The 16,116-nt window shown below is 41.2% G+C and overlaps 1 protein-coding gene across 1 annotated transcript in view; it reads right to left on the reverse strand.

The window, feature by feature from the left end:
• PELI2 (pellino E3 ubiquitin protein ligase family member 2) overlaps nucleotides 1-16,116 on the reverse strand; it is a 73,086-nt gene that overhangs the window by 37,808 nt on the left and 19,162 nt on the right. The window contains exon 2 of the mRNA XM_068399258.1: nucleotides 8,858-8,987. Coding sequence (XP_068255359.1) covers nucleotides 8,858-8,987 — 130 coding nt within the window. The remainder of the gene's footprint in view (nucleotides 1-8,857; nucleotides 8,988-16,116) is intronic.

Consider the following 16,116-nt stretch of genomic DNA (forward strand, 5'->3'; position numbering starts at 1 on the left):
ACCTGGAAGACAGGAATGGTTCCCAGGGAAATATCTAGAACCACAAGAGTGGTAGTTGTCAACATCCAAGGTTGAGAGTGCAATGCTTCCGGATGATCCCAGTCAAAGACAGATCACTGTTAAGACACTGGTCCTGTTCTCGTGAGCAACCAGTCAAATGCCAGGCCAGTAGCCACTGAAGTGAGAGTTCCAGGGGGAATATGTGAATCTGACTTCAGTGCACCAAATCCACAGTTTTTCAGCTTGACAGGGACTGACACCCCTCCTTGCTTGCCGATATCAAAAAGCAGAGGAGAAAGCATCCATCATTTCCTGACTGTGGTGAACTCTGTGTAGGAGAGAGCTCTCTGAGCTCACACTGATACCGAGCTGGAGGAAAACAGAGTACTGTAAGACCAAGCAAGCTGGCAGTGCTGGGCCTTTAATGAGCTTCCCCAAGCCAAAGCGATAGGTATCTGCTGTTACTGAAATTAGAAGGCCGAAGTATATATTGCCAGACACATTATCTCACACCAGGCATCTGCAGAGTCCAGAACTTCCTGAAGTACTGGCAGAATCACTGTGGACAGGAGACACATGCAGAATTTAAAGACAAGTCTGTACATACACACATGCAGTCTTGCATGGAGGTCATATAAGTACAAGCTCTGATGTAGACCCAATGGGTAGACAAGCTTGTTTTCATGGAAGGCCAGCTCATGAGATGATCAAAAAAAAAAGACAGTGATCTTGTAGAAGCAAACCCATAGTGCTAAAGAATTCTGAATTGCTCTTATGACTGCCAGACACAGATAACAGAACTTCTGCACCAAGCGCTACAGAGCTTGGAGCATTCAGCAAATGAAGCATCACCATAACCACTTTGCTGGGGATACATCCCTTCAAAAGATATTATCCTGATAAAGTACTCCCTGCTTTCTCCTAAAATCTTTGTGAGTCTTCACTGTTGAGTAGGAGCACAACAGCAGGATCCCAAAACAAAGTAGTCCTGCATCTAAAAGAAAGCATAAACACATCTCAGACAAGAGACCTACAAACAGTGGAAAGAGGAATCTTGTAGTCTCACAAGTCATCAGTCACTCTTCTAGTACTTCACTTAGTGAACAGATAAAATTACTCATTCTACAGATGTAGTCATAAAAGACTCCCAAAAAGAGAAGTATTTTCTATTTTGTTCTTTCCATCAACAAAATCTCAAAGCACTCTGGAAAATAAGTATTTTCTAATTTGTAAAACAGGAAAAGCAGCTGTTTGTTTCTTTGAAAAGTTACTGTTGGCCTATGAAGCTTGAATTGCTTTGTGTTTTCAAAATAATTGCCCCTCTCAACGAAGCCTTAGAGCATAGGAGTCTCATCTACTCTTTGATGCAGTTCCAACTCCTCTGTTCCAGGAAAGCTGTTCCATACTGCTGGGACTGAGTATACGCTACCTGATTTTTCCAAAACACAACATTCCATCCATTTAAGACAATTCTGTCTGGACATTACAGTTTGAGATAACAGGAAAAGCACATACAACATTAGTTGAACGTTCCTCTTGTCACCACCCTTTGCCTTAAGCATGAAATGACCTATATACATATTATTAGCAACAAATACTCCAAGAACCTTCCATTTCATTGAAAGAGGGCAACACAAGAATAAGATGCACAGTGCCTTATGCCTCTTCATAGTGTCAGAACATCTGTCTTCAGTTCTGTGGCACAAGTCTCGGTCAAGGACAGGGTCTCTGTGTCCTATGTGCTATAAAACTACATTCTATACAGCCTAGAATCCAACTGTCTCTCTCTACAGGGACTTTGTAGTTCAAAGCTAACGTGAAAGTCACACTCCAGACTTGTGTAAAGTCCCCCCACGACAGAGGGGATGAAGCATGTTTCCGAAACACTAGCTAGGAATTCCTGTATTACAGATGCTAACAGTCCCAGACTCTTCTAACAGTTATATACAAGTCCCTGGAATCATCGGGCTGTTCATAATTGTACCACAGCACAGCCCACCTAAACACCTGGAACACAACAGCAGATGGTCATCACTTTTTCATAATCTAGGGAGATTCTCACTTAGTAATGCCAATTTGCAATGATGTGTTGTCCCCAACAGCAAGTTGAAAAGGCAGTACCACCACACAGGCAGAAACATTACACTCAGTCCATGCAGTTTCATTTGATCCAAAACCGGTTTTGGGTTTTCTCCTAACTTTTAGGAAACTCAGACCAGCACAGCTCTCAGGAGACACATGCTTCTAAGACCAGATCCATTCTAGCCAACTAAGAGTCCAAACAGAGTAAATGTGTAACAGGACAGAGCTTCACCACTGCAGCAGGCAGTCCACAATTTCTACTCTAAATCCTGAGGAATGGTGAGGACGCATGCAGAAACCTGACAAATTGGAACAAGTTAGTTTTAAACAAATTGTGCTACATTTAAACAAGTCATGCTACACAAAGCTAAAGTAGTGAGATCGTTACCTTTCAGTGAAAGGAGTGGCTCTGCTGCCTGCAGTACAAATCTTACTCATAGCTTTTCCAGTGTCACGAACAATTGAGGACATTCCCTGGTGGGCAGCAAAGCTTTGCAGTGTCTGACCTTACGCTACAGCATTTGAAACTCAGCTGAGATAGTCTCTACTTTACCTAGCTCTCCACTTCCACAAGACTAAACTGCCCCAGGTTATTTCTGACAGGGTTAAGGAAGCTGCAAACTGATAGATATTGCGCAGGGGGGTTACACAGCCTGGCTCCCTGCAGGAGCGAAGTGGAAGTGTATGGGGAAACGCAACGCTCCTGAGTTTCTTAACACCAGCCCTGGTGATCACAGCACCTTCCTCTGCTTTCAAAGGGCACCCAAATTCAAGTAGAATCTGCTCTAAATATTGATTTATAGCAGATGTAGTTTAAACAGAGTTTACAAGGAAAGCATTTTTGATCTTTTGTCTACCCTCTGAAGGGAGAGAATGAAAACAAAAAACAATGTTAAGTCATAAAAAAATAATTGTTGTAGTCCTCAGCAATTTTTAATTCCCCCTTCCTTCACTAAACATCTGGTTTTTGTTAGAAAACATTGTAAAGTGATTTTCCAAAAGCTTTGACATGCATTCTGCTCAATAGGTCCCAAAAGCTGGGGAAGGAGAGCTTCAAAGTAACAGTTGTCATTTATTAAGCCCTACTAACGAAATTGGTCTAACCATTTTCTGCTGTCTAACCATTCCCTACTATTTGCAAGGGCAAAGGGATATGGACTTAGCATGTTAAGATGATGCTCATTTAATAGAAGAAAAGGACACTCTACACCAAGGAAACTATTATTCAAGTGGACTCAGTCTGATGAGCCAAGAAAAAGCTGCCTCTGCACAACTCAGGACTCTCAAGATACCTACATGATTAAGTTACCTCAGAACAAATTAGTGCTCCATGAACTGATTACACCATAAATAAGACCGACAGGAAAGACAGAAGCCACTGACAGACACAGTACCCTCCTGACAGCAACTGAGCTCTACAGCTCTCATCCAGAATGAACACCAAAAAGCTGTCAGTGCCAAAAGGATTTCTGGTCTTTTTAGACAAAATTCACAAAGTATGTCAAAGCAGATGCAATATCTACAGTAGATGACTAATCACAAGAATCCTACACTTTCATTTTCTCTCGTCACTCAAAGCACAAATTGCAGCTCTCTCCCCGACCTAATAATTATTCATGTGGCTGCATTTTGTTCTTCTCCAGTAGCAGCACGAAACCTGATCTGAGCTGCAGGAACCCAGCCAGTGACTATAGAAGCTGCTGTTGTGATAGCACAAAGCAGAAGCCAACACGGCAGGTAACTGGACTTGAAGTCAGAAAGATCTTCCCCAGTCAGCTTGAAATAGTAATTTCAGAGGGGAGAAAATAGGTTGTCTTTATCTACCACAGGTTATCAAAGGAAAACTTTGACCCCAAGTGTGCTGGGTTTGGCTGGGATAGAGTTAATTTTCTTCACTGTAGCTAGTATGGGGCAATGCTTTTGGATTTGTGCTGAAAACAGTGTTGCTAATACAGGGATGTTTTAGTTATTGCTGAGCAGTGCTTACACAGAATCAAGTCCTTTTCTGCTCCTCACACCACTCCATCAGTGAGTAGGCACAAGAAGTTGGGAAGCGACACAGCCAGGACAGCTGACCCCAACTGACCCCAGGGATATCCCACACCATATGGCGTCATGCTCAGTCTAGAAAGCTGGGGGAAGAAGAAGGAAGGGAGGGACATTTGGAGAGATGGCGTGTGTCTTCCCAAGTAACCGTTACGTGTGACGGAGCCCTGCTGTCCTGGGGATGGCTGAACACCTGCCTGCCCATGGGAAGTGGGGAATGAATCCCTTGTTTTGCTTTGCTTCCTTGCACAGCTTTTGCTTTACCTATTAAACTGTCTGTATCTTAGCCCACGAGTTTTCTCACTTTTGCCCTTCCAGTTCTCTCCCCCATCCCACCAGGGGGGAGTGAGCGAGCAGCTGTGTGGGGCTGAGTTGCCAGCTGGGGTTAAACCAGGACACTAAGACAGACAGACATAATAAATACCAAGACATATCACCATTAAAAAGTATTAAAGGTGGGGTTTTTGTACTCTGCAGCAATTCAAAAGACATTTGTAATCCTCTATCAAGTCAGCATTAAGAATGGAAGCACTTAGGTATTAAAGTACAACACTCACTTGTTAGAAAGAAGTACTTCTAGTGCTTGCTAGTTATATTCTCTTGCCCACTGACTCAATACTTTGGAAGGTCTCAAATACTCCACGTGCTGTTACAATAGAATTCATTCACGCTTCCAGAGAGATCCTAGGGAATCCTGGAGGGCTAACGTCAACAACTCGTGCTTCCTAATGTGATACGTCAAGTAACTCAAATGCACGTGAAGCTCCTTCATTTTTCTGACCTTCACATCCATGGAAGTAATTCCAAAGCATTAGAAACAAGTAAAGAAATCTAAATGCATCCATACCTACAGTCATGGGGGATTACATGGCTTGAGTGTTCAGTATCACCAGTAACCTCATTGTTAATGCCAGCCGCCAGCATCCCCCTCAAAGGGAACTGGGGGATTTCTCTGACACGGTTCCACAAAAAGCAGAACTCCAACTAACAAACTCCAACAAGGAGTTAGTGATGGCTATGAAGAGGAGGAAAGAAGAAGGAAGATCCACCTGTGTTTGCATAGGGGAAAGTATTAACCTAATGGCCCACTGAACCAACAGATTGGATGTGTTCAGGAAAATGAACATCTTTGCTTGACAGAAATTGGGATGATACAGTTTTATTTAGACAGGGCCTATTATTCACCTACTTAAGATCTGTAAGAAAGATATACTATCCTCAAATATTATTCTACAGTAATATTAAGCCGGTTTTGTTTTCAGCTACAGACACCTCTTTCCCTGTCAGACTTGTATACCGTAGACCAAAAAAAACCCCACAAATCCCCAAAATACAAACAACCCTTAAAAAACCTTCCCTATCCCTGCCCCAAAAACCTAGTAAACTCCAGTTCAGCATCCCATAATTCCCAGGTCATTATTCTGAAAACTTACATCCCCCTCTCACTTGAAGTTCAGCACTCACTGGAAAATTTCTGCACAAGTAAACCTTGTAATCACCTCAGACACCAGCAGACCTGGACTTGAGTTCCACAGCATTAACTATTATGTGTGAAAGCAAAAGTTAAGACGACTCAACCAAACAAAATAAACATTACAACTAACTTTTCATTTTGTTAAATAGCTCTAATAGCTTGAAAATAAAAATCAGCAATCCTAGCTATGTCATGAGATGCTCGTAGCAAACTTACACCAACGAGTTCGGTAGTCAGAGGAAGGTTTTCACAGATCATATGATCACACGAACAAGAGACAGCACACATCTTAAGCTTCCTTTCTTACAGTAGCACCAATTTTGACAATGCTGGAAAAAGTCTGTCTCAAACAAACGGTCTGAGTTTTGTAAAATACGGGACACTAGAAAATTCCCTGAATGGTGCCTAAGCATAGAGTAAATAAAACAGGTTTTAAAGTCGAGTGCATAAGGTTACCACCCCATGCAGTGCTTTCCCCCCAAATATACCCATATAGCCTCAGAAGGCCAAACAAGTCTAAATTTTCTTTAGCACCTCCAGAAGGCAGAGTGGCAAAAAACAAGCACTCCAGAGGAAAAAACAAAAGGCACTGATTCATATGCAATTAGCTCAGCTAAATTTACCACTGAAACCACTGCTACTCCAGCTGTCCTTGACACCTGCATAGCAGGGACAATGGAACATGACAAGCATCCTCTTGCAGCTTTCAGGCTGACACACTAACTTAAAATTGGTGACAGTTACAGTTCTTGAGCTGCTGCATTAATGGAATCAACACAAAACCAGCTACGCACCTTATTCAAGCATCCATGCCACAGTAGTGACAAAGCAACAGAGACAGTCAGTGCTTTACCCATCTCTGTCAAATCCACCACCCTAATAGCATCAGTACTCTGAAAATAACATGCTTCTTTCTATTCAAAGATTCAGTTTACACAGTGACAGACAAAGCAAAACAGAACTGGTATCTGAAAAGTTAGAAGGATGGATGTAAAGAGAGGCAACTTGTTAATATCCTGCGCAGCACAAGTTCCCACTGTTTTATCTTCCTTAAATAAGAGTTAGACTGAAAGACTGAGAACAGAACGTTGAGGTCAAGTTGCACATTATTTTCTAAGAACAAAGCAGCTCACCCTTTCCTCTATTAGTCTATGTTTCTGGAATCATTTAAAAAAGTTGTATGCAGAAGCCATTCCTAGTAAAATACATTTAGGCTCTGGTATTAAAGATGTTAGAAAAGCCTACGGAAGAGTCTTAAAATGTAAACGTCCTTTCTGTGCATCCAAAAGAGCACTAGCTGAAATCCACTGCATCACTGTTCTGGCACACGTCCACCAGCCTTGCCCCAGACAACAGTATAAATACACAAAAGCTCTTTTATAAGGGTTCAGAGAAAGTGCAAAAGAATACATTCAACCTGACATATCTACCTGAATCCAAATCCTCAAAGGAGGGGCTTTAATGTCCCAGACCCTATGCTATCTTTATAAGGGCACTAATTTGTACAGCCCACATATTTTATCTGCACTACAATAACAAGGCAGATGAACACTAACCAGATACCTTGTGGTGTCTGCCAGGTGTTTAAATATTTTGCAACTCAAATGCTGAAATACTATCTGCAGTCCAAATGCTTAAAATTACCCCGTGAGAACATGTGTATATTTCCATCAGCTACGTAAAAACACTTTTTTTCATTTGTTACATTTTAAGAAACTAGTGTTACCAACACATAAACATAGACTACAGGTACTCTATTTTGAAGGGTGATTTCATCAGGAAGATTTAACTCACAAATGCTTTCATTTTGAGAATAGGAACACTGAAAAATATTTACAGAAGCGTTCAATCCAAAAGACTACATATTTATCTGCACTAGGCAGGCCCTAGTGGAGATCTTTAAAAAAAAAAAGCTCTGATAGTGTGTATTTTGCTCAGTTTAGGTGTATACTGTGTATGGTACGTATTATAAAAGAAAACATAATCCTATACTATGCATTAAACAATATTCTTCTCTTGGTCTAAGTTAGACACACTTAGAGAATCACAGAACTGCGTGGGTTGGAAGTGACTTTAAACGCCATCTAGTCCAACTCCCCTGCTAAGCAGGGACATCTTCAATGTTTCCAGGGATGGGGCATCTACCACCTCTCTGGCCAACCTGTTCCAGTGTTTCACTACCCTCATCATAAAAAATTTCTTCCGTATATCTAGTCTGAATCTACCCTCTTTTAGTTTAAAATCATTACCCCTTGTCCTATCGCAACAGGTCCCATTAAAATGTCTGTCCCCATCTCACAAGTCCCCTTTAAGTACTGGAAGGTGCTATAAGGTCTCCCCAGAGCCTTCTCTCCTCCAGGCTGAACAGCCCCAACTCTCTCAGCCTGTCCTCAGCCCTCTGATTATTTTTGTGGCCCTCCTCTGGACCCACCCCAACAGGTCCATGTCTTTCCTGTGCTGAGGACTCCAGACCTGGATGCAGTTCTGAGAATGGTGTATGTTCTCTCCCTCTCTCGATACGTATTTTGGTAAAAGTGACGTACGCCTCTTACAAACCATCCACTTTGGTGAGTGTCACCACAGAACAGAAGTCCCCCTCCACTTTGGCCAGAACTCTAGTCACTTCTTGCTTCCAGGAAAAAGGGTTTGAGAGAAGAGATAGGAGGACTTTTTGCAGCTTGAAATATGTTCCACCACCAGAACTTTAAACCAAACAGCTCTAGACATTAGCATATTACTATGTTAATATATTTACTTTACTGCTTTTCCTCTTTCACTTACACTAGACTTCAAGTGAAAACATATATAATATCATTAATAGCAACAAAAATTAAAGGCTCACAAGGACGACTAAGGGTTTTTTTATACCATGTCAGTTATCTTCCTGAAGAGGAAAGAGACATGCTAACCTCACACTCCAGGGGAAAAGAAATCAAAATACTTCTTGTATTGCATCACATGAGTACTGTATGGCCCAGATAAAACCATCAGCACTGACAACGTCAGTTGTCTGAACAGGGGCAGAAAGGTCAGATTATCTCATACCTGAGGTTAAAGACTATTTTAAACAGGTAAATGGATTAAAATTAAAGATATATAACGCCTAGAAAGAAAATCCACTGCAGATTTTTTATTTAAACAAATATATCTGACTACCACAGAATAAACTGGCAGCAAGGTAAATCAGCAGTAACACGAGAGTTGTACTCCACCCAGGACCATCAGAAAAACAGGATTTGCCCCACTGTCACATACCTTCGACGCCTGGGGAGTAGAAATCACGTGAACAGTGCTGGGCTTAACTCCATTTGCTTTAGGTCGCTTATAAAGGGCAAATCTGCTTTTCCTGCGTCCTCTGTCACCATTAGGGAGGGATCCATTATACCTAGAAATAAAGAAAAAAGTTTAGCATAGAAGACCACCAATCTGGAATACAGAAAAGAAGAGCAGCAATTTGATCACATTATCCTGATGTCATCAAATACATGGTCAAAACCAAAGAAAGTCACACAAACAGGACAACTTTGTTTCCTGAATTATGAGCATTCAAACATTCTTTCCCTACCACTGGCTGAAATTTTATTCATCACTAATATGGTCATCAACTACAAATGAAATACCAAGTTGTTCAGTCAGAGAAACACTTCTTCACCTCTAGAATTAAAGGAACTTGACAGAACAAATCCTAAGTCTTGTCTGTAATTTCAGCCCATAGGGAGTTTTAAAGATGTCTTTACCCTACCACCCCCTTCCCCACATCTCACACAGGAATGGAGAAGACAAGAGAAAGAACAGGGGCAATTTGGAAAAACAAAGTAGTTTAGGGGCAAGTCAAACTAAGTGAAAGGGAATTTTACTCTACTCACATAGGGATTTTTTTAGTTGCTTCCCCCCCCTTTTTTTTTTTTTAACTCTGATCCTAAAGGCTTCATCTATTATTAAGGAAAGAGGATGCAAGTGTTTTTAATTCATGTGAATGTATCTGAAGACTTGCTAATGACTTCCTTTATCAGGTGTAACACAGTAGCTTTCAACAGTTCCTTCATCTCTCTCTGAGGACAGAGACCCAACAGATTAATTATTCAGAGAAGTCTGAAGCCTCAAAGGGACATAGCTCCTTCCCCAGGGAAGGAATCAACTGGAAATTTCTCTGCAATGCATAAGCATTAAATTCATCATCACCCCACCCCAAAGATCTAGCACAACTAGATGCTTCTCACCACAGAACTGTCACCTGTAGCATTCTTGATAACTCTCAGCTGGTCTATGAAGGTCTCTTAGGGCTTTACTTTAGTGCATAGAAGCCTCTTCCATTCCTGATCCTCAGAGATTTCAGACTTTTGCCTGAAGAACTACAGATCTTACTCCACTTAAAAATCTCATTTGTCTTACTGGTCAGGTCTATGCTATACTGATCACAGATATCCCTCTCCTACAGTCTTTATGATTAAAAGCTAATGTCACAGTCAGGAAGAGAATCTGAAAAGGAGAAGAAAGAGCAAGATTTAAAGGTGACTAACTCCCTGCAAAGCACAAAAGGTTAAAAAAAAAAGTTAGGAGAACTCATTATTTGTTTAGAGATATACTTAGAAGTAGTTCAGCTCTACATCCACCACACTATCTGCAGATTAAAATCATTTGTTTGTAGCCCTGCAGAAGGCTAATACTCACTGTGTGGGCTACAAGAGCAATTCTATGACAATTGCTGACTAGAGAAAGCAATACAGTAACCCAGAATCTTTTTTTTCTTAGCTACCTGTGCAGAATGTAATGATAACTAGTTTGTGTAACAAGAGAATGCACTTGGAGGAACTTGTATCCTTTTGCAAACAAATGAGAAATAGGTAGTGGAGGAAAGCAAGCGCTCTCCTTGTTACAGCTCTGGAGCACTGCCCTGCAGAAGGCGTACCGCTTACTTCAGTCAAGGATCACCTGGTGTCACGCAGGAAAATGGTTTAAAACTTCACATGCACAGTGTCCAAATACCAGTGATCCAAACTGCAGGACTGCTGAATGTGTGTGAGCACAAATAAGCACAGATTTAAGATTGAAGTAATCTCAAATTTAAGTACTCTAGAACATAAAAACAGACTTTTTTTTAAATACACATTTAATACATGATGCTAGAGACACATAATAAGTTAAGAGCTTTTCAGCTGGGCTATAATCGAACTTGATCTCTCACTCCCATTTTCATGCCTTGCTGGAATATGAAGAGAGATTCCCCAACACAGCAGAAAAACAACAGGAGTAAATCACTATTATTTCATGCCAGCCTACTTGTATCTTGGAAGCTTGTTATTAACCCTATACAAGAGAAGAGTAGCACTCAGTTAACACAGCAGATCCTCGTCACAAGAGACCAATTCCTAGAAAGATGTATCAATACAATCCACAGGCAACTTAAATACCTAAATTAGGAACAATTTGATTCTCCAGCTTGAATCTTCCTAGATACCTACACATGCTTTCTTTCAAAGACACTGTATTACCACGAATATGCCAGCAAGTTCTAACTTGCCTGAAAACAACATTCTTTCTACAAGTATTTTTATTTGAAAACCTGAGAAAGCAATAACTCCTTCAGAAATAATAACTAGTATCATCACAAGCTTTATATTCTGCAATTAAATTTTTTTGTATTTGTGTAACTGTTAAGCAGTACTGAACTTAAGTAGTTCCACTGAAAGTTAAAACCAGGCTGGTGGGGTTTTGTTTGTTTTTTCTCATGTTCACAAAACAATCGTAACTGGGAAAGGCTACTTGGTTTTATTTCAGGTCTGTGGGATTTAATTATCTTTTAAAAAAAAAGAGAGAAGCCACTCAAGGTTAAAAAGCCTTTTGGAAACGTCAAATAGGGAGGAAATAAAAGGAAACTGAAAGTTTAATTCATTCATCCTGATTAGCACCGACAAGGTTTCATGAAGGTTTTTTGTGCCAATTTCTAAATTCCGTTTGCACAAAAGGGCAGGAGGAATTGAGTGGTAGTTTCACTATTTGTTATGCTTTAATTATAGACCTGCAAGTTTTATTTTGATCTGACACTGATAAAAAGAGCTAGGACAATTACAAGGCATATGTAGGTGTTTTACAGGAGGAAAAAAAAAATGAGTGTCATAGAAGTTGCCTCCTTCCTCTGCACAGCCAGCAAATACCTTCATTTTTTTCTAGGCCAGGACTCTCACCTTGTTCACCACAAACCAGCTCTCGCCATGGCACTTGGGCCACACCTTTCCTTCCCACTACCTAAACAATCTACATACCAAATGAACCAATATTAATGCCATAGGATCTTGTCAGCCACAACAGGACCTGAACCCTCCTACACACCCAGCATCTCTGTCCCGGTAAGTGTGCAACTAAGATTGCTCTTGAGGCAGCAGACCCATGTTCACCTCTTAGCAAGTCCCCCCCCTTCCTAAACTGAGCTGTCCTGCAGAACATGGTGGGTTTCAGCATTCAGGAGGAGGAACACAGGCATGTCCACCCACACCTTGCCGAGTCAGCTTTTCTAAGCACAGGCACAAGGAGCTAGAGCAAGAGAAGCAGCCCCTTCCTATTCTTCGTTTTTCTCAACTGTCCAACTGAACAGTGCCTGGGCGAGCAACAACTGCCTCCTCCCAGGCAGCAGCATGATGGAACTGCAAAGGAAGAAGAGGGACAAGGACTAAGGCCACAAATTCCCCACCACTGAACACTGGGCGACTCCAAGCTTCCCCATAGCCAACAAGAGCTTCATAAACAAAACAGAAGCTCCTTGTTGAATCATCTCACAACCCCTCTCCACACACATCAGCCCATTTCCCTTCTCTGTGCACCCTTCCAGAAGCCTGATGCACCTTAGGGACCAGCACATTAGGATGCAAACTCTTTGCTTCGCAAGATGGCCAGCACAACCAAAGACAACCTGCAGCTGGAACTCTCCATCCCACCAAAAAGCCTACAACAAATGTTGTTTCCAACTAATAAAACAAAATAGGAAAAATCAAATTTCACAGAGACAGAACGAACCATTTCCGAGACCACTCTGCTCACATGCAGATCTATGTGGCACTTCTGAAGTGCTCCAGATGTTCCAAAACATCAGACCAATGCTTGTGGTAAGAGCAGCCCTACAGTTCTTCCAAATGCTTCTCAGCGACAGCAATACTGGGACAACTATCATTACAAAACCTCGTGGGATAATTATCTCTGTTGATAGCACTATTCCTTGCAAATAAGGGAGTGGTGCCGGCATAGGCTATGGGCACCATAATTATCAAAGCCAGTTTCCTACAGATTTACATCAAACAGTTGAGGATTTTGGTATATAATGAAATGCAAACTCCAATTAAGTTTTTCCCATGGTTGGGATATGTAATGAAAGCCTCTCCTCTGCGTGGATTCACAGCTCCTTGGAGAGCAAGACCACACATGCTCTCTCCCACAGTCCGAACATTCTGGCAAGTTCCTATTTTCTACAAGTCTTGTAGGAACCTACTTGACTACTTCAGAGATCATCAAGAAGTTTTGAACCATTTGTGGGATGGCTTGTTACACAAGCTTTTTTGTTTTGATTTGTTTTTTTTTTTAAAAGGAATCAGGCTTAGCCAGTGGCAAAGAGTAAACAAGACCTCTTATTTAGGACAAGAGTTCTAAAAACCTTGACCTGCACCTCGAAAAGTTAGACTTCAACTCAGGCAAGTCATCCTCAAAATTAAGGAGAATATCTACTAGCTGCCAGACACAGAAGCTGCTGCAATCAGCTGATTTTTTTTTTTTTTTTACAATGCTATAAAAATACAAACTATCATAAAACTTAAATACTTCTCTCCATAGCTATGCAACCTACCTCCTAAAAGGCTACAAACTGAGTAAGTCATAACTTTCACAGGTAATATTTCCACTGGACAAAGAGGAGTAATTTCACATTGCTTTCCTCACCTACTGCTAACAGTTCTATTGCACACCTCGTCATTTTTTGATGCAAACCATCCCATTTCACAGACTTAGCTTTGAACAGATGACATTGGAATGGGCTGCCCAGGGAGGTGGTGGAGTCACCATCTCTGGATGTGTTTAAGAAAAGACTGGACATGGCACTTAGTGCCCTGGTCTAGTTGACATGGTGGTGTCAGGGCAATGGTTGGACTCGATGATCCCAGAGGTCTCTTCCAACCTGACTGATTCTGTGATTCTGTGACATGCTACAGTTCAGTTGTTACCATTGCTCTTCTAATGGGTGAGAGAAAGCACACCTTTGCTGCGCTAAACAATAAAGCTGCAGAAGTATTAGCAACACAGCTTTCACTGTGAAGTCAGACTCGAGTGAATTTTTCCCTTTAAGTACATTCTGACTGCATGTTTGGTATCACACAGTAGTACATACTCAGCATTCAGTTTGTGCTTACACTGTATTTTTACCATCACTGAATTAGCGTGGGCCAACACTGCTTTCAAAAGCAGCAGTCCCACCTTTCATTTGCTATTTTGTTCCTGCTACTCTCTCCCTGGTTCACATGAAGGGGAAACAAAACCACATTTATGCTTTAAATTTAGTTTTAAACCACATCAATTCCTCAGTCTCCAGTTCACTGCAAAGCCACAGAAGCACTTATATCAGCAACCAGTGAAAAATGGCACAGAGGGCAGGAGAGATTCCTTTGCAAGTCTACAGTTATCATGACATCCACAACAGCAGAAGTCTAAGCATGTTATTAACCTTCACAACATCCAGAGCTTTTCACAACTGTATGCTGGAGTCCTGACTAACTGGAAAGCCCTCTTCTGCTGAAGCATCCAACATTTACCCCCTTGAACACAAATTAAAAGGAAAAAAGCCACATGCTAGTTTACATCAAAATGCAAACAGAAAGCTTCAACATATGCAACATTGACAACAAGATAAGTGAACTTGTGTCTCCTTTTATGTAATATCACTGCCAGTATTTCACACTCTTTACACCACCCTATTTGTATCACACTGAACAACTCATTTCCTACCTAGGAGAACTGAGGTACTATTTCAGCAAAATAACTTTAATTGTTTGGGATTTTCTTTTTTTTTTTTTTAAGGACAATATTTATTCCAGATACATTTTCCTGTATCAGACCTTCATAAAACAAGCACTTGCTGTCTGCCAATTAGCTGAGAATTCCAATGAAATAGGACAGTGAAGTTATTCTCAAACTTAATCTCACTGGGAAGTGTTGCCAAATAGGAAAAGCAAAGATAAGCAGTACATCTGTACCAACAGGACAGCACTGGTTTATTTTCTCCTTTGAACTCTATTCTCTGGTACTGCGTATAAGTATTAAAGATATTAACTCAGTATGAGTTTAAGTCTAAGCTTTTTTCCAGCTGATTATTACATGCATCGATTTCTGTCTCTGAAGCAGCCTCCACCACCAGCAGTAGTTAATCGTCAGCCTGTTCCTGCGGTGAAGTTCTGGCAGTGAATGCAAGACTGCTTCTTGAACGCTGTAGTGCTCCGCAGATGACTACAATGGATTACAGCAGAAACATTTAATGTTGAAGTTTCTTGGAAGTTTGAAGGAAGATACTGTTGTCATTGTCATCATCACCCCCTGGCACCCAAAACTCATTCATCAGAGGTAACTCAACAAGCCTAGACTGATGGAAAGGTTCCCCTCTGTCTTCCAAAGGTGCACTTTCCCCATTGCACCGCATGTACCTTTGGCAAAGTGTACAGTTGCTTCCTGAACACAGAATGATGGAAAATGGAGCTAGATGGAACTTCAAGGAGTCACCTAGTCCATCCCCAACTCAAAGGCTTGATCCAGTCCATCCATGACATTTCCATTACAGTTAGTCTGGAAAATCTAGGCCTTCCCACCTCATTTCAACATCTTTAGAGTTAAAACTCTCCCCATGCATGCAGCAATGGAGATTGAGGTCAAAGCAAGTCTCCTGCACCTCCTGCCAAATCGACCAAAGAACCTAAACAGTCTGTTCTCTTTTCCTCTTCACAGCAGGCTCATGTGCTAGAAGATTTGATTCCCATGTGATTTTTCTTTCTTTCTGAAGGAAAACATTTTAAGAAGTTACAGCAGCAAACTGAAGTAGCCTTAAGTAGAGTTTTTGTTACTATAATAACTATAGTAAGTAAAGGGCTTCCATTCCTTGAGTAAGAAGAGCCACTGATCCAAGAACTTTGGTTTACACAGCCTTGGAGGAAGTCCTGAATGAAATACAGTCCCACCTCAGACTCTGCTAGGTAAGGCATCTCTATAGGCATAAATGCTTCTAATCGCTACCAGCAGTACAGCTTAATAAAGCAGTCTTCCTGCAGAGCAAGAAAATCTAAACCAGCAAGTTCCAAAATCCCAAATAATCTCATCTCTTTCCCCAGTTAAAAGCAATGGTTTTGCATCTGTGAATCTGATTATCCCTGAGAAAGGTATGTTGGAGTAGTTAATTGTGGCTATAATCAGCTGGGTGGTTTTTTGGTTTTGTTTTGGGTGGGGTTTTTTTTGAGACAAGTGTTTGTTCTTACAACTTGCATCTGTGAAGT

Source organism: Nyctibius grandis, chromosome 4, assembly GCF_013368605.1.
Source record: "Nyctibius grandis isolate bNycGra1 chromosome 4, bNycGra1.pri, whole genome shotgun sequence".
Lineage (NCBI taxonomy): Eukaryota > Metazoa > Chordata > Aves > Nyctibiiformes > Nyctibiidae > Nyctibius > Nyctibius grandis.